The following is an 18,171-nucleotide window of genomic DNA, read 5'->3' as shown; positions in this document are numbered from 1 at the left end:
TTCTTCTTTTTGACCATCTCCAACCATTGTATGTTGCCAGAGCAAAGATAATAATCCTACAGATAGTGAAAGGAATCATGCTTCCCCTTTTACCTAAAATTGTGTTCCTCTCTTCTCTCCAACAGTTTTCCTCTTTAACAAAATAAAATGGAGGAAGTAATAAGAAAATTATTTACTACACTCATTTTTATCAACAAAGAATTGGTTACACGTCTGTTGTCTCACAGTTTGTATCATTGTTTGTGTCATCACTTGTGATTGGTCAAAGAATAGTTAATTATTAATTTTTTAACTTAAATATATTTTTTCAACCAATCACAGACTAATGATACATGTAGTAGTACAACTTGTGAGACAACAAATATGCTCCAAAAAGGTGTAAAGTTTAATATAAAAAAACTTTTGTTGCAATTTGAATCGATTTTGAGACAATATAAGTTATCAACTTTCATCTAAATGGCAAGTGATAAAACTTCATGTGTGTGCACCTAAATAAAGTTGTTTCTTATGCTTTTGTCTGGTTATAATTAGTGGCGGATTTTGCCCTATGAGCAAAAATATTTAATCATAATTTTATAATTAACATTATTTGATTAAAAATAATATATATATATATATATATTTTTTTTTTTTTTGTTTGTTTCAATGTTTCAAAACAACATATTAATTTTAGAATAAATACACATTTTGGTTCTTCATGTTTTTCGATCTTATGAGTTTGGTCTCTCAGAAAATTAAGAATCTAAAATGGTCATAAAATTACAAGTATGATCGTAAAATGAAGTAATTTGACCCACATTTGAATTTTAGAGATTATTTTGGGTTTTACAATTTTTGAAGGACCAAATTGATAAGGTCGAAAAATATGAGGGACTGAAATAAGTATTTACTCTTAATTCTAAATAACGTTAATTAACAACTAAAGATGTTAAAAAACTTACATTCATTTAAAATGTCACTTTTCGTATTTTTAAATACTTAATCTTATCGATAATTGAATCAGGTGTAAAATTTTAGTTATTTCCTTTTGAGTATAAATCACTATATTTTCAATAAAAAAAATATCTTGATTAATGATTGAATCTGCCATGTGTACTGTCCAAAATTAATAAATTAGGTTTTAATTTAAATATGAGTGAAATAAATATATTAAAAAAATTTACCCAAAAATATCTGAAGTTTTTTTAAAAATTCAGGGAGGGCAGTTGCCCCCTCCTGCCCCTAAGTAGATTGGCCTCTAGTTAAATTACTTGTTTGGTTATAAAATTAAGTTGTTTTGATTCCCCTTTTAATCATGCTCTAGAGCTACTTAACTTGAAAATGAGTCATTGTCTTTATTTTCTTTTTGCCCAATTTTGTATTTTCCATATGAGGTACTTTGTAATACAATTGTACTACTCAGTTTTGATTAATTTATTTTCTTTTTGAGATTTAAGTATAATTTATTTTGTGGACCTAATTGAAAGTACCCTTTATCTTTGAAAGTTATTCTTTTAAATTACATGGAGCACCTTCATATCTTTTTTATCTTTTTTATCTTTTACAAAGTTAACCAAAACCATATCACTACTCATTTTATAAGATGACTTCATCCCATTATATTTTTGTTATTCTAGTTATTGAATTGTAATTCCATAAGCAATTTTATTTCTAGGCCTAGGTCAAACTCTATATATAATGTTGAATATATTCAAGTATGAAGTCATTAACTTGAATGATGAGTAGAAAACTTTATAAGAAACTATTGTTATAAAGATATGATTCAAAAATGGTATATATCTCACCATAGAAGACTTAAAAGGAAAGATTAAAATCAAGTTATCAAGCAAAGTAATTGAATCTAAGTGATCATATTATACAACGTAAATATATAATGATCATATTCTTTTAAGAGTTTAAACATTGCAGTTTAAAATAATATAAAAGTTTAATATATATGCAATCACTATCAGCTCCTCATTTTTTTAGTGATGAATGATAGATTATTAGATTAACTACAAAAAAACCTTCACATTATATATATATCAAACTCTTCTTCCCTTGTTACTTAATGTTGCATCTTCATGCTATAATCTATAAGGATGGTCCAATCATAACAATCATAAGTCTTTTATTGTAATTGGATAAACAAATTCTACTTATCATATTTCGTTCTGAAAACATGTGAATAGATTCACGATCCATTATAAAGTGGTCATGTCTATACTTTGGTGATATAATTGATCATGATGAAGCAATTTGGTAAATTTAGTACTATTTAATTTACTCTAATATCTAAAACCTTAAATTAGATACACTTTCACTCAAAATAAATATAAATGATATCCACTAAACATAATCTTGAATAGTAGTATTTCATATATTATGAGTTCTTATATAAATTTAGTTCATTCATAACTTATGAGTTTTATATATCATAACAAATAAATGAGTTTGAAGTAAACAAAATAATAGTAATATTCCATCAAATAAAAAGATAAAATTTAAAATATTTTGTTTATGATAAATAGTAAGCTCTTATATATCATAAGAAATACATGAGTTTGTATTAAGCAAAATAATAATAATAATTCATAAAAAAAAGCATTACATATTTATTTTCAATTCTACATTATTTAAGAAATTCATATAAATTTATGTTGTAAAAAACTATTTTAATTTATTCTTAAATAAGTTGTTCAACCCGGACTTGTTATGAGTACCCACAAGTCTAGCACCCATTGTCATCTCTACAATTAATTAAGTCAATGACAACATTCAATTTCATTTTTTATTTACTATTATTATTATTATTATTATTCTTTTTTCTTGAAAATAAAATGCCTTGGAAAAAAAGGGATTACGACGATGTTGTTATGTTGAACATTAAACCAGAAGAATTCTCATATTAAGTTTAACCAATTTAAACAATTAAATCATTCAACAAATGATTTCATATTTAATTAATTATCTATAAATGCAAAATTCTATATAATTAATAATTATGTAGAGATAACATCTCTTCAACTTTTTTGAACTGTAGTAAAATAAAACATAAGAACGACATTCTACTTTAATATCAAGTGAACCGTTAGGTTCCCTTTTTAGATTATTCCGGTTTAACGAGGTTTGTCATAGTTTAAACCAGAATTTTAAGTCTGGGTTGGGCCCAGCCCATGCTGGCTTTTCTTAGGTATAAGCAAAGGCTGCTATTTTGTGGCCCAAACTGTTTGCCACCTCTACAGAAACAATTGTGTATGCAAAGCCCTTATTCAATTTTTCTTTTTACTCTTAACACAAAAATATCTATATCCTAAAACCTGAAAGTAATAGCATATACTTCAAAATCTCAATGAAAAAATATACACACATAAATCATCTTCAAAACCCACAAACTCTCAACATTTTGTCTCATAATATTGCGGATCTTATATATTTGTACGCTAAAATTTCCCTAAGCTTGAATGACACATTTCTATCACGTATCACACCTCTGAGTCTAATTCACTTGAATCATATGGTTTGTTTATTATCATTAGTGCAGAAAAGGTGATTCTATTCAGTTCAACACTACAAAATAAAACCAAACTTCATTGATTATAGCATAGCATCAGGTCCACTAATATTAACAAGAGGTTGTCAATAAGGTAGGTGACTGTTTATTAAATCAGTCACAGTATTAAGTATGTCTCAAGAAATTCAATAAACTACTGCCCAACCACAATATAGACTTACCAATTCAAAGAATTGGCAGTGCATAGCAGTCAAAACACCATGTCGATCAAAAATGGACATAGTTAGACGACTCTCTCATTGAACCTAAGTGTCGTGTACCCAATTCATGGTATCGCTAATCACGTATCGAGTTCATCATAAAGGTCTCAGAAAAAATAATGTAAAAAGTGACGAACAATGTATCTAAGTGAACCATATACCCACACCACATACTAGGTAACTACGGTCAAGCAAGTAATAAAATGCTCAAACTTAAAGCATAGTATGAAGTACTAGTAGTGTGATCTCTGTTTTGCGCTTCATGGAAGCTGCTACAAGTCTTAAACTAGAAAGTTGGAGTGGCATCATGGACAAGGTTAAATTTGAATTAATGAGGGTTACATCGGCTAATGAACTCCGAATTTTAAATTTAAGATAAAAATGTATGAGGATGTTGTAGTCTATTATTTACCACATGAATTTTCCACTAATTCTAGATTCCCTCCACAGTACATGGATGGGAGGGATTTCGGCCCTTTAATTTTACCTTCTCTCCCTTTCCGAGGTTGAACCAAACAAAAATCCTTTCCCTTTCCCCTCAACCAAACATAGTGTAAAACTTCCGAAGAATGAAAATATTACTCTGTTCTATCATTATTACATATCTAAACAATGGCACAAGAACTTGTTATTCAATCCATTTAATCAAAGTCTATAATATTCCATTCTGTGCCTCATAAAATGTCCAAACAAACCTAAGTTATTATGAATCATCATCATATTTGCTGGTAATGCAATTTCAAAACTTACAAATTTGCTTCAGACAGATAAGCCAACCATTATAGAACGGCGTACGATTCATCTTAATTACTGTTTGTAACATTCTCATGAGCTTGGTCGGCACTTCCAGAAGAAGTTGTTGAAGGAGCTGGTGTAGAACATGCCTTCAAGACAGCTTCATTCTTTATTTTGAATAAAAAAGACAGCGAAATGTGCCGTAAGTTATCGGGAATACGAGATACTAAAAATTGTTGAATAGATGGCAATAGTGATAAAATTAAAATTAAAATTGAAAATGAAATTGAAAATGGAACCTGCCAAACGCGAAAGAGACGCTTCTTAGCATTGGCTTTACGAGTAGTGGTGAGTTTGATTCTCTTCCAAAGGAGACCACCAGAATCATGTTTCTTCACTATCTCCATTATCCTACTACCACTAAATGCCCCATTCATCTTCTTCTTCTTCTTCTTCCCTTCTAAACAAACTCAATTTCATTACTAATAAGTAATAACAAATAACAAATTGAAGACATTAACTAGTAACAAATCATATGAGAATTAAATACATTACCTATTGGTTACAGATTACAGAGGAGATCAGAGAGAGAGAGAGAGAGAGAAAGCTCTTGCTAGGGTTTCTCAATAGTGATAATGGGCCAAAAGGAATTGTTCGTTAAAACAGAGTTTTATACCCATTCTATCAAAACAGCATAAAAATAAATTTAAAAATAAACGAGTGCAATATCTATGGAATGTTATTATAAAAATTTATATACAATCGGTATATTATTTATATATTTTTTTATGTAATGATCATTAAATATGAATGATGGATAATGCAATAACAATAAATACGTATTTTTTCTAGTAAAAAAATTAGATTTGCAACCCCTAAGAGAGAGGAATAGATCTGGGTTCCATTGCAAAGTAACATATCTATACTTAGGCCATGTATTTGACCATGATTAAGTAATTTGATGAATATAACACTATTCAATTTATTCTAATATTTTAAATCTTAAATTAGATATATATCATTTTCACTTGAAATAAATTTAAATGATATCTACTCAACATAATCTTGAGAAGAAAAAATAGTAGTGCTTCATATATTATGAGTTCTTATATATCATAACAAATATATTGTTCATCAAATAAAAGCATGAAAGTAATTTTGAAAATATATTGTTCATGATAAATAGTGGGTTCTTATATATCATAAAAAATAAATGAGTTTGTATTAAGCAAAAAAATAGTAATAGTCCATTAAATAAAAGCATTACATGTTTATTTAAAATATTTTCAATTCTATACTATCTTAATAATTCGTATAAATTTATTTTGTATATAAAAACTATTTTAATTTATGTATAACTGTGTTTTTAGTCCTTATAGTTGATTTTAATCATTTTAAGTATTTAGTCCATCCATAAAAATGAACATTATAATAAATAAGTATTCATTGAAAATTTTTGATGTTGTAGTCTGTAAAAGAGTATAATATCTCTGCAATGTCAATATAATGGTTTATACATAGTCAGTATATCGTTCACCATTGATTTATATTACCCTTTGTTGAAAAGTTAATTATAATTAAATATGAAGGTAGATAATATAATGATTGGATAAAAAACTCTTACACTTTATATATATATATACTTTCATCACTGTAAGTCTTTCATGATTAATTAATATTGTAATTCTTCTATACGTTGGTTGGTCAGTGTTGAATGCATATTATGCTACCTCATGTCCATATATAAATGTGTCCTTCATACACTATTTGACACGTATAATCAACTGCTAAGAAATATCCTAAATTCCAGGTTAAACCCAGAGAATTGGATGATTGCAGTGCACTTGGTTCTAGAGTTCCTGTTAAATTAAGAACTTTTGTGGAATTGACAATGGATGTGGCTTCAGCTTCACCTCGACGGTATTTCTTTGAGGCAAGATTCAGTATGTTTTGACTGTCCTTTCATAATTTGTACATTATATGATAGGAAACCTTATTATATACTTATAGACCAGCAGACTCCAATACTAACAATTATTATACCCAATTCTGTAACAATATAGTCCTAATTATATACAGTTAATAGGCTGATTCCTCATTTCTTGTCATTCCTAATTTGTACATTATATGATAGTAAACCTTATTATTCATACTTAAGGCCAGCAGATTCCTAGGCTAACAATTATTATACCCAATTCTATAATACTAGAGTCCTTATTGTCTGTTTTCCTACAGTTCCCTTCGTTCCTTAGCTGAGTGCTTGGGGCATGGTACTTCTATCTTTCTTCTACAATATGTAATACATATCATTTAATTTTTTTTCTGATGCATGATGATTTCTTAAATAATGAGATAGAGAGATGGTAAAAAAAGTGGACATCATTTTGGATATGTTGAGCTTCTGCTTAAATCTTATTAACATGCTTTTTATATGCCTGTAACTTCCAACATGAGAATCTTACTTGCAATAATTTCATGTTACAGGTCATGAGCTTTTTTGCTACAGCTGAACATGAGAGGGAAAGACTCAATTATTTTGCTTCGCCTGAAGGAAGAGATGACCTGTACCAATACAATCAGAAGGAAAGGAGAACTGTTCTTGAGGTAGTGCCTTTGAGTTGTGTGGATTTTACTTTGAGTCAATTTTTGTCATTTTTGTGAACTGAATTCTTCTCCTAACTGATGCGTTGGGCAGTTTCATATTTGTTTGGCTTACAAGAAAGGGTTGAATGGTTAAGTGATTTGCTTTGATATTAAAAGAATTTAAATGGGTCCATAAATGGAGAAGAATTGAGGAAGTAATAATTAAAAAGTTTGGTGGTTCTTTTACGGAACAAAAAAAGTGTGCTCTAAAAAATGTTGATGTATAATAGAAATACCAGATATATGCTCTTGGTGGTTAATAAAAACAATTGAGATGCTCCTCGATCAGCTGATTTTGTTTTCAGTCCATTTCATGTAATCAAACTTATGCGTATGTTTTTTTGTAAATAAAGGTGTTGGAGGATTTTCCTTCTGTGGAAATGCCATTTCAGTGGCTAGTCCAATTGGTTCCTCCACTGAAAACAAGAGCATTCTCCATATCTTCTTCTCAATCATCTCACCACAATCAAGTACACTTGACTGTAAATGTTGTGTCCTGGACCACACCTTACAAGAGGAAAAAGAAAGGACTGTGCTCCTCATGGCTAGCAGCGTTAGATCCTGAAGATGGTATGTTCACAAATTAAGCGACTTCTTGCAGTTTGTTTTTGTTAAGTATCCACCAGTTTACCCAATTATGTGCTTAATTATTTTTGGTTCAACCATACTTTTGGTTTCTGTATGTCAAAAGTTCAGTTTCAATTTCGTCCAAAACAAGTATACTTTAACTGCGTATTGTTTTTGTTGCTTTAAGCAGCCAACTTTGTTCCAGCATGGTTCCATAAAGGTTCCCTTCCTAAACCGCCACCATCACTTCCCCTCATACTTGTCGGACCTGGGACGGGATGTGCACCTTTTCGTGGATTTGTGGAGGAAAGAGCCCTGCAGAGTGAAACTACTTCCACAGCTCCAATTATGTTCTTCTTTGGCTGTCAGAATGTTGACGGTGACTTTTTGTACCAAGACTTGTGGCTATCTCATGCACAGAACAATGGGGTACTTTCAGAAGCAAAAGGTGGTGGTTTCTATGTTGCTTTCTCAAGAGACCAAACCCAGAAAGTTTATGTTCAGCATAAGATGAAGGAACAAAGCCAAAGGATCTGGAACCTACTAGCTGAGGGGGCTGCTGTTTATATAGCAGGTTCTTCAACCAAAATGCCTACAGATGTAACATCAGCTTTTGAGGAAATTGTATCCAAAGAAAATGAGGTTTCAAGTGATGTTGCAGTTAGGTGGATTAGGGCATTAGAAAGGTCTGGTAAGTATCATATTGAGGCATGGTCTTAGAATTCTTGAGTTCTTAGGAATTTTAAAGGTAGCATTCTTTGGGTTAACAGAACTAGATATAACATTGTCTTGTTTTCTTTGGTCCCATCTCTTTGTGCAAAACCAAATTATTTATATCTTTTGGTTCTGTTCTATTTATATAATATACCAAACACAATAAAATACATATGTTTTGTTCTGTTTTTACATGTTCTGTCAAGAATATCCACTAATGCAGTTTCTCGAATGAGGGTGTTTGGTTGACTTAGATTTTGGTTGTAAATGTGGAACTTTGGTACTACATTTATTTCCAATAAAAGGCAACTTCCCTTTATTATTGTTTGCTTCCTTTTAATTTTTGAGCAATATATATATATATATATATATATATATATATTGCTCAAAAATTAAAAGGAAGCAAACAATAATAAAGGGAAGTTGCCTTTTATTGGAAATAAATGTAGTACCAAAGTTCCACATTTACAACCAAAATCTAAGTCAACCAAACACCCTCATTCGAGAAACTGCATTAGTGGATATTCTTGACAGAACATGTAAAAACAGAACAAAACATATGTATTTTATTGTGTTTGGTATATTATATAAATAGAACAGAACCAAAAGATATAAATAATTTGGTTTTGCACAAAGAGATGGGACCAAAGAAAACAAGACAATGTTATATCTAGTTCTGTTAACCCAAAGAATGCTACCTTTAAAATTCCTAAGAACTCAAGAATTCTAAGACCATGCCTCAATATGATACTTACCAGACCTTTCTAATGCCCTAATCCACCTAACTGCAACATCACTTGAAACCTCATTTTCTTTGGATACAATTTCCTCAAAAGCTGATGTTACATCTGTAGGCATTTTGGTTGAAGAACCTGCTATATAAACAGCAGCCCCCTCAGCTAGTAGGTTCCAGATCCTTTGGCTTTGTTCCTTCATCTTATGCTGAACATAAACTTTCTGGGTTTGGTCTCTTGAGAAAGCAACATAGAAACCACCACCTTTTGCTTCTGAAAGTACCCCATTGTTCTGTGCATGAGATAGCCACAAGTCTTGGTACAAAAAGTCACCGTCAACATTCTGACAGCCAAAGAAGAACATAATTGGAGCTGTGGAAGTAGTTTCACTCTGCAGGGCTCTTTCCTCCACAAATCCACGAAAAGGTGCACATCCCGTCCCAGGTCCGACAAGTATGAGGGGAAGTGATGGTGGCGGTTTAGGAAGGGAACCTTTATGGAACCATGCTGGAACAAAGTTGGCTGCTTAAAGCAACAAAAACAATACGCAGTTAAAGTATACTTGTTTTGGACGAAATTGAAACTGAACTTTTGACATACAGAAACCAAAAGTATGGTTGAACCAAAAATAATTAAGCACATAATTGGGTAAACTGGTGGATACTTAACAAAAACAAACTGCAAGAAGTCGCTTAATTTGTGAACATACCATCTTCAGGATCTAACGCTGCTAGCCATGAGGAGCACAGTCCTTTCTTTTTCCTCTTGTAAGGTGTGGTCCAGGACACAACATTTACAGTCAAGTGTACTTGATTGTGGTGAGATGATTGAGAAGAAGATATGGAGAATGCTCTTGTTTTCAGTGGAGGAACCAATTGGACTAGCCACTGAAATGGCATTTCCACAGAAGGAAAATCCTCCAACACCTTTATTTACAAAAAAACATACGCATAAGTTTGATTACATGAAATGGACTGAAAACAAAATCAGCTGATCGAGGAGCATCTCAATTGTTTTTATTAACCACCAAGAGCATATATCTGGTATTTCTATTATACATCAACATTTTTTAGAGCACACTTTTTTTGTTCCGTAAAAGAACCACCAAACTTTTTAATTATTACTTCCTCAATTCTTCTCCATTTATGGACCCATTTAAATTCTTTTAATATCAAAGCAAATCACTTAACCATTCAACCCTTTCTTGTAAGCCAAACAAATATGAAACTGCCCAACGCATCAGTTAGGAGAAGAATTCAGTTCACAAAAATGACAAAAATTGACTCAAAGTAAAATCCACACAACTCAAAGGCACTACCTCAAGAACAGTTCTCCTTTCCTTCTGATTGTATTGGTACAGGTCATCTCTTCCTTCAGGCGAAGCAAAATAATTGAGTCTTTCCCTCTCATGTTCAGCTGTAGCAAAAAAGCTCATGACCTGTAACATGAAATTATTGCAAGTAAGATTCTCATGTTGGAAGTTACAGGCATATAAAAAGCATGTTAATAAGATTTAAGCAGAAGCTCAACATATCCAAAATGATGTCCACTTTTTTTACCATCTCTCTATCTCATTATTTAAGAAATCATCATGCATCAGAAAAAAAATTAAATGATATGTATTACATATTGTAGAAGAAAGATAGAAGTACCATGCCCCAAGCACTCAGCTAAGGAACGAAGGGAACTGTAGGAAAACAGACAATAAGGACTCTAGTATTATAGAATTGGGTATAATAATTGTTAGCCTAGGAATCTGCTGGCCTTAAGTATGAATAATAAGGTTTACTATCATATAATGTACAAATTAGGAATGACAAGAAATGAGGAATCAGCCTATTAACTGTATATAATTAGGACTATATTGTTACAGAATTGGGTATAATAATTGTTAGTATTGGAGTCTGCTGGTCTATAAGTATATAATAAGGTTTCCTATCATATAATGTACAAATTATGAAAGGACAGTCAAAACATACTGAATCTTGCCTCAAAGAAATACCGTCGAGGTGAAGCTGAAGCCACATCCATTGTCAATTCCACAAAAGTTCTTAATTTAACAGGAACTCTAGAACCAAGTGCACTGCAATCATCCAATTCTCTGGGTTTAACCTGGAATTTAGGATATTTCTTAGCAGTTGATTATACGTGTCAAATAGTGTATGAAGGACACATTTATATATGGACATGAGGTAGCATAATATGCATTCAACACTGACCAACCAACGTATAGAAGAATTACAATATTAATTAATCATGAAAGACTTACAGTGATGAAAGAATCAGGATCCAAGTTGCAGCGTCGTATGAAAGCATCAACTGCAGCTACATCTTGACCAGGGAGAATGTCAAGGACATCACCAACATCATATTCAATGGCCTGGAGAACCCATAATGCATCTCTTAATTCAAATTATGAAGATGAATAACCTTGTAGCTATTTTATCATTCAATGTAAAAATCGAATTTGAAGTAACGTAGTCTGCTTTTTTTTGTCAGCAAACGTTTAGGTGAGTTGGATCCACGGGTTCACCAGGGTCAAGGCAAACCTCACGGCTCTACAAGCGCTTACAGATTACCCACCAACGAAGACCTCATATCGGCAACGGGACTTGAACTCACGACCTTGTAGGCTATGAGTAAATTCCTTACCAACTAGAGCAACCTCCATTGGCAACTTAATCTGCTTTTAATATATATAAATGGCATGCAATAATAATTAGAAAAATCAAGTCTATACACATATATACACAAGGGAATTAAAGAAGACAAAATAACAAGGCAGCTTACATCTGAAACAAATTCAAATTCAAAATGACGAACATCTTTTCCATGGTTTGACCTGGTCAAAGGAAGATTCTTGACCTGCATATCAGAATCAAATAAATTGAGGCATACAGCAGACAATTATGCCTAGGTGGTAGATAAATCATTATCATATGAAACTCATTTTGTGGAAAACTAACAATTTAAACCGATAGTTGCTGTAGCAATATATGAGTAATTATCTTCATTTTTAAGATTAATGTCTTGTTTTTTTGATAAAAGAACAACACTTGCATTATTATTAAATCATTCCATGAATTTGTTCAAAGCACATACCAGTTCTCGATTATCACAATCCATCTTTAAAGTCAAATTACACATACTTCTCTTGATTGATACAGAACTAACACTCCCTATGTTACAGTTAATGGATATACAGCGCCACAATACTGCATATCAAATATCTTATTCTTGATTCAATAGCGCTGATGAATTGATCTATTAACTATGTAGGTTGGCTGGAAAAATGCTTCCAAATAGATGGACAATGCACTGCTACCGATTTATCAGTAACTGCCACTGAGTACTGACTATAGTGTCAGCTTCAGCAAAATGTGAATATTCTAACGATAGTAATGCTTACAAGTTACAACTATGCAATGATAAGGTGTCTTATACAATACCATCTTAAGAAAGCAGTCAGGCCTACTTCTGTCAGGAGATGATTTACCCGGATGCAATGAACGAGCACTCCCAACTTGAATCTCAAGACGTGTTAAATCTGAAAGAATGACATGTTAATCTAGTAAAATAAGATCAGGTAAAAAATATGACAAGAATCAAGATGCTTGTTGCAGATTAAGCACTGATAACTTGAAAGACTTTATCATGGGCCTGTAAATTCAAACATACAACTATCCAACAACGTCCTATAAACAATGGAAAATGGCCACACCATAAAATAACAAGGGCGAAGGGTGCTACCATTTTTGTGCTCGTTCATTAATTAATATAAAATGTTTTATTACCAAAGCATACAATATGCATCCTATTCAATTCATAAGGTAGTAAGTTGTAAACAAAAAATACAATATACATATAAAGATTGTGTGAGGTCAAACAACAATTTCTAAAGGAACATTGCAAGTTATCCAAGGATATAATGAGTTTGGGATACCTCATACCTGAGGCAGTAGAAAAATGTGACTCTACACTATCAATGTTGTGATAAATGATTTGCACTTTAGGTTGATCAATCAATACTGTATCTAGAATCAGAACATCAGGACCATTTGGGAAGAATTCTGGTTTAATCATATATAACATTCTCCAAAGAGAAGACATCCACGGATCCAGAGAACCTTCATAGCTACAAAGAAATAACCATCTTTAGCCAGCTAGTAAATTTGTACATTACAATATACATGGAAGAAGAAGAAGAAGAAGAAGAAGAAGAAGAAATTAATCTTAATTACAAAACAAAATCGACTACAAAGCATACGGAGTATAATGGAGCTCTCCATAGCTAGTAGGTAAAAAATCTAATACAGAAATCTTAAAGGTAGATCAATATCATTCAAAGACCATGACTCAAACAACCCATGTTTCTTCCATTGTGACCTTATAAGTTAAAGAATAAAGACAAACACCAGCAGCCATAACTCTAGTTCAATGATTCAAACAATCCTTCATTTCATTCTATGTGATCTGTATTCTATACTAAATCTGTTTTGGAATAGCTGATACAATTATGGTTTTTTTCTTCTGATAAAAGAAGAAACTCTTGTTAATTAACAACGTAATCTATAATGATACCCGGAGGGGTGCTGATCATCTCCCAAGCCTCTTTCCACAATAGGTGTTCCTCCGAGGTCCATTAATCTCTTGTCCAGCTTCTTTGCAACAAACTGTAAACATTCAAAAAATAAGACAGTAAAATCGGTTTGGATCAACATATTACGGTTACTAAACTGAAGTCCTATTCAACATCATTCAATCTCTAATTGCTCACACAAATTCAATAATAGATAAAGAATTAATGATTACATTGTACTTGGGGTAACTAGAATCACCCAAACCAAACACGGCATAATGAACCCCTTTCAGCCAGGAAGTAGTGAGGTTTCTCTGAAGAAGAAACTTCCAAAAAATCTGCAGAGTAAAAAGAAGAATAAAATAAAACAATAAAGAAATGAAGATGAAAAGTAATAAATTAAAAAAGAGAGTAAGAAAATGTATGAAAACCTTCATGGAATCAGGTGTGTCACCTTGACCAGTGGTAGAAACCACAAAAATAACAGCTTCCTCAAACGATAACAAACTCTGTAAGCAGCAATATTGCATTTAATATATGTGAAAAGAATGAAAAATATAAGTTAGGATATAAAAAGTGACTGACAGGGTCATATTGATGAATAGAGAGAAGATTGAGAGGGCAAGATCTTCGTTCAGCATGACGAGCAATATGTTCAGCTGCATCCGATGCATTACCGGTCTCAGTTGCATATATTATGGAAAGTTTCTTACACTGCTCTTTCATTTTTGATAGTAGACTCTCTCAACAGCTACAACAAACAATACAAAAAAAGTTAGAGAGAGTTATGAAATGAAATGAAAAGATATAAAGGGAAGTGAGAGATGGATGAAGAGATTATCTATCACCACTGAAACCTAACTCACAAGGTCAGAGGAACAAACTTCAAACCAGTCTTATTAAAACCGTACCGGTTATCAAACCGGTCAGGATGCTGGTATAGTGGTACAGTAATTAAACTGGCTAGTTACCGGTTAAACCGAACATATATGCTTATATTATATATATATATATATATATAAGAAAACAAATTGAGTAGATACTCAAATTTATAATCTATATTCATAATCTAGTCAAAATTCAGATAAACAAACAACTTGAAGTATTTAACAAATCCAAAGTCTAAAGTATTAAACATATATCAATCGAAAAGCAATGAGGAGCATATTAATGGACATAGTTGTATCTATAAAACTAAAAAAAAATGAGAAGAGAACATTAGAAGTTAGAAGTTAAGAAAACATTAGAAGTTACCTCAAATTCAAAAGATTGGAAGATGAAGAAGACGATGGAAGAGATTGGAATCACAGAAGCGGTGGAAGATGATGTTGAATGCTGTTGAAAAGTGAAGACGATGGTGAAGAATGTTGTTCGTGGAACCGTGGAAGAAGAGATTGGAAACCCTCTGCATAAAACGGCACCGTTTAGGGCTCTTTAATTTTAAAAAAAAATTATGTGTGCAAACGTTTTTTATACTTAACCGGATCAATGAAATTTCGACTAGTTCACTGATTTTGACTAAATTCGATTGACTTGTATCGGTTTTGATATTTAACTGGTGTAATACTCGTGTTGTATCAGTTCGCCAATTTTTCGATCAAACTGATCGATATATTACATTTTTACAGCTATACTTCAAACTAAATTGGGAAGTCAAATTACAAAATATTATTATTATTTAAGAATAACCATCATATAATTATCTCCTTAAATTTTGTTTGAAATATGTTTTAGTTTTTATTTTGATATTATATTTTTAAATGAAAAAATTAAAAAAAAGGGAAATTAGACATATATAAATAATAAATAAATTTAAGAAAATAAATTATTTTTTATTCTATTATCTTCTCTTTTTTACCTCCAAAATACTAATCGGGTACTACTATAACCTAATTGAACCAAAATTTAGTTTGATCATAATTTGATCTTCTCAAAACTTAACTGAGATTTGAATTGACCCATGTTGATTTTTTGAATGAAGCAAAGTTAATAAAAATTGAGGAGTAATTTAGTTCCTAAGGTGGCATGGGTGATTCAGAATCAGAAGCTTGGAAGACGAAGAATAACATAGAAGAAGATGAAGATGATGATTACATGGCTGACCTTTCTCGCTTTCTTCCTTCACAGGATCCTCAACCTATTTCTATTTCCAAAAAGGTTTCTCCTTTTACATCTAATGCTCTTTGGGTTTTTATTCTACTTTAATTTATCATATGCAAATTGTTTTTCTCATTAAAAATGTTCCAGTACACAAGGCTCCTACTTAGTGAATTTCGGGAGATGACACGACTATGTGAGTAGATGTTGCGTACAACCTCACCCACACCCTCCAAGGAAAACAATTTTACTGATGCGCCGAGGCTCACCTGAAAATTGAAACAATTTTAGTTTTTGGTGCAATGGTGATGTTGCTTTTTTGTGACTTGGAGGATAAAGTTGTGTACATATTCCCGGACCTCGTTAAGAATGAGTGAGTTTTGCGCATTGTGTCGTCCTTTGTTTTAAAGAATTGAGTTTCAAATGCCCTAGAAAGTTATATTCCTCCTCAAATTCCATAGCAAAGTTTATTTCCCCATTGTTTTAATTGCAGAGGATCCTCCATAGATCAAGGAATTCAATCAATCATAGAAATTATGTTTTCTATATAAGGATTTGTTACTGTATTCTTGAACCCTGTGAAGTTCAAAAGTTTAAGCCATAAAAATTACTTTCAAACCAAATGAAGATGTTTTGTTTGTCTGATTAAAGATACATTCTGGTTTTAATGTAGTTCTATTAAAATTAAATAAAGAAATGGAAACATTATATGTTCAAATGGAATTAGGCTTTCATAGTGGTAACATCCTGTGTCGGTCTCCTATTGTGTAGATTGTTTCCAGCAAGAAAGACCCTCCCATGAAGTCTTCCAAGAATCAGTTAAAAACAACTATTAGCTGGCAAGAGCGACGGAAACTCGATAGAGAAAAAAAGCAACAAAAAGAGGATGAGCAGACTTTAGCAAAAGTGGAAGTGCCAATTCCGCAATCTAACATTGGGTTTAAGCTGCTCAAGCAAATGGGCTATACGCCAGGTTCTGCCCTTGGCAAGCAGGGATTGGGCATTGCTGAACCAGTGGGACTCGAAATACGACGTTCACGAGCTGGTATAGGCTTAGAAGATGCCCACAAGGAGAAGAGAAAAAAGGAGGAAATCATGGTCGACAGGAAAAGGAGAAAAGATGAGGTTTTGATGGAGGAATTCGGGTCTAGGCAAAAGTCACTATGGCAGAGTAGGAGAATCGTAGTTAATTTCAATAAGGCAAAGGCTGCCCTTGATCAATTAGAGAATAGAGAAGTTGTGGAGACACAAAAGAATGAGGATGATCTAGAGGATGAAGAAGAAGAGGAGGAGAAAATAACAGAAGAGGTATATAATTTAACCATATATTTTTCACTGATTAATTATTATTGAGCTTAGTTAATCTATAATTGATTGAATCCAACTCTACTGTGGATGACGAGGGCAATGAAATGGGTGCAGGAATTACATGATGTTTTGATGAAACTCAGAGATGACTTTAACTATTGCCTCTTTTGTGGATGCAAAGTGAGTAGACTTAATCTTCTTTTATATATTTAGTATGAACTCTATATTTTCGTAGATCATTATGTTTCTAACTTTGATTTCTGGATTTTTCGTTTTCTTATTTCTTCAGTACGAATCGAAGGATGCACTTTTGGACAACTGCCCTGGAACCAATGAAGATGACCACTAAATTGAAGATTTCTGATGTAGGCACTGAACAAACATCACATTAGTTCTTTATCCCAAGAAAGTGTTGTTGTCTGTAAATGCATATTGCAAAGGACGTGGATAAGCTCACAACTGGTGAATAATTGGGTCTCAAGTCATTCACTCTAGTGCACTACAGTATGCCTGTACTTGTGGCCACTTATTGTGACTATACAAATGAATTGTGTCTGTTCGGAGTGAACTCTCATTACCATTCAGCTTGGAGGTTGCCTGATTTCCAATCCGAGGGACAGAACTGTTGCACCATATTGCAGGATATGGTTTATTTGAAATTTTTCAGTTCATCTATGAATTTTTCGTGGTAACTTGTCATTTTATGAATTTTAGATTGTGAACATCTGAATAGTTTACATAGTGGAACTTTAGATTGTGAACATTTGATTAGTTTATAGAATTTTAGATTGTAATTTATGGCCTTTCCAAACTAACATGAAAAACAGTATCCCTTGACAACAAAAAGTGTATCTACTCATCAAACCAAACTGTTATACATTCTAACTTGTACCTAATTCCTAACTCAAATTAGGAATGGCAATGAAAACTGAACCCATGGGTACCCGTCCAAACCCAATCCGAATTTAACCGGGAAAACCCGTTGTGATTGGGTTCGGGTTTTACCCAAGTATAATTTTCGGGTTCGGGTTTGGTACATGT

At 32.3% G+C, this 18,171-nt stretch overlaps 4 protein-coding genes across 9 annotated transcripts; 2 read left to right on the top strand and 2 right to left on the bottom strand.

Moving 5' to 3' along the window:
* LOC109354205 lies at positions 4,356-5,164 on the bottom strand. 3 transcript variants are annotated; one of them, XM_019596543.1, is made up of 3 exons: positions 5,044-5,164; positions 4,788-4,937; positions 4,356-4,655 (listed from the first exon to the last, which is right to left on the bottom strand). In XM_019596543.1, exons 2-3 carry the CDS (start codon positions 4,923-4,925, stop codon positions 4,557-4,559), a joined length of 237 nt encoding a protein of 78 aa, XP_019452088.1. In that variant the 5' UTR covers positions 4,926-4,937; positions 5,044-5,164; the 3' UTR covers positions 4,356-4,556. The 3 variants fall into 3 exon arrangements, with proteins under 3 accessions (XP_019452088.1, XP_019452086.1, XP_019452087.1); XM_019596541.1 differs by having other exon boundaries at positions 4,788-4,948; positions 5,044-5,135; XM_019596542.1 differs by having other exon boundaries at positions 4,788-4,952; positions 5,040-5,127.
* LOC109354202 (NADPH-dependent diflavin oxidoreductase 1-like) lies at positions 6,137-8,641 on the top strand. The gene is made up of 5 exons (XM_019596538.1): positions 6,137-6,141; positions 6,299-6,421; positions 6,973-7,092; positions 7,485-7,701; positions 7,889-8,641. Exons 2-5 carry the CDS (start codon positions 6,380-6,382, stop codon positions 8,416-8,418), a joined length of 909 nt encoding a protein of 302 aa, XP_019452083.1. The 5' UTR covers positions 6,137-6,141; positions 6,299-6,379; the 3' UTR covers positions 8,419-8,641.
* LOC109354199 (NADPH-dependent diflavin oxidoreductase 1) lies at positions 8,916-15,081 on the bottom strand. 3 transcript variants are annotated; one of them, XM_019596533.1, is made up of 13 exons: positions 14,980-15,081; positions 14,311-14,476; positions 14,157-14,234; positions 13,959-14,063; positions 13,728-13,819; positions 13,097-13,281; positions 12,596-12,693; positions 11,937-12,011; positions 11,416-11,526; positions 11,136-11,258; positions 10,465-10,584; positions 9,856-10,072; positions 8,916-9,668 (listed from the first exon to the last, which is right to left on the bottom strand). In XM_019596533.1, exons 2-13 carry the CDS (start codon positions 14,449-14,451, stop codon positions 9,139-9,141), a joined length of 1,875 nt encoding a protein of 624 aa, XP_019452078.1. In that variant the 5' UTR covers positions 14,452-14,476; positions 14,980-15,081; the 3' UTR covers positions 8,916-9,138. The 3 variants fall into 3 exon arrangements, with proteins under 3 accessions (XP_019452078.1, XP_019452079.1, XP_019452080.1); XM_019596534.1 differs by lacking the exon at positions 14,980-15,081 and having other exon boundaries at positions 14,180-14,234; positions 14,311-14,354; XM_019596535.1 differs by lacking the exons at positions 14,157-14,234; positions 14,311-14,476; positions 14,980-15,081 and having other exon boundaries at positions 13,966-14,062.
* LOC109354203 (G patch domain-containing protein 11) lies at positions 15,693-17,928 on the top strand. 2 transcript variants are annotated; one of them, XM_019596540.1, is made up of 5 exons: positions 15,693-15,882; positions 16,594-17,130; positions 17,245-17,310; positions 17,420-17,479; positions 17,619-17,928. In XM_019596540.1, the coding sequence occupies exons 1-4, from the start codon at positions 15,751-15,753 to the stop codon at positions 17,477-17,479; spliced, it is 795 nt and encodes a 264-aa protein (XP_019452085.1). In that variant the 5' UTR covers positions 15,693-15,750; the 3' UTR covers positions 17,619-17,928. The 2 variants fall into 2 exon arrangements, with proteins under 2 accessions (XP_019452085.1, XP_019452084.1); XM_019596539.1 differs by having other exon boundaries at positions 15,700-15,882; positions 17,420-17,928.

The sequence above is a fragment of the Lupinus angustifolius genome, chromosome LG08, assembly GCF_001865875.1.
Source record: "Lupinus angustifolius cultivar Tanjil chromosome LG08, LupAngTanjil_v1.0, whole genome shotgun sequence".
Lineage (NCBI taxonomy): Eukaryota > Viridiplantae > Streptophyta > Magnoliopsida > Fabales > Fabaceae > Lupinus > Lupinus angustifolius.
The sequence above is the reverse complement of the archived record's forward strand: the minus strand, read 5'-3'. Positions and strand labels throughout refer to the sequence as shown.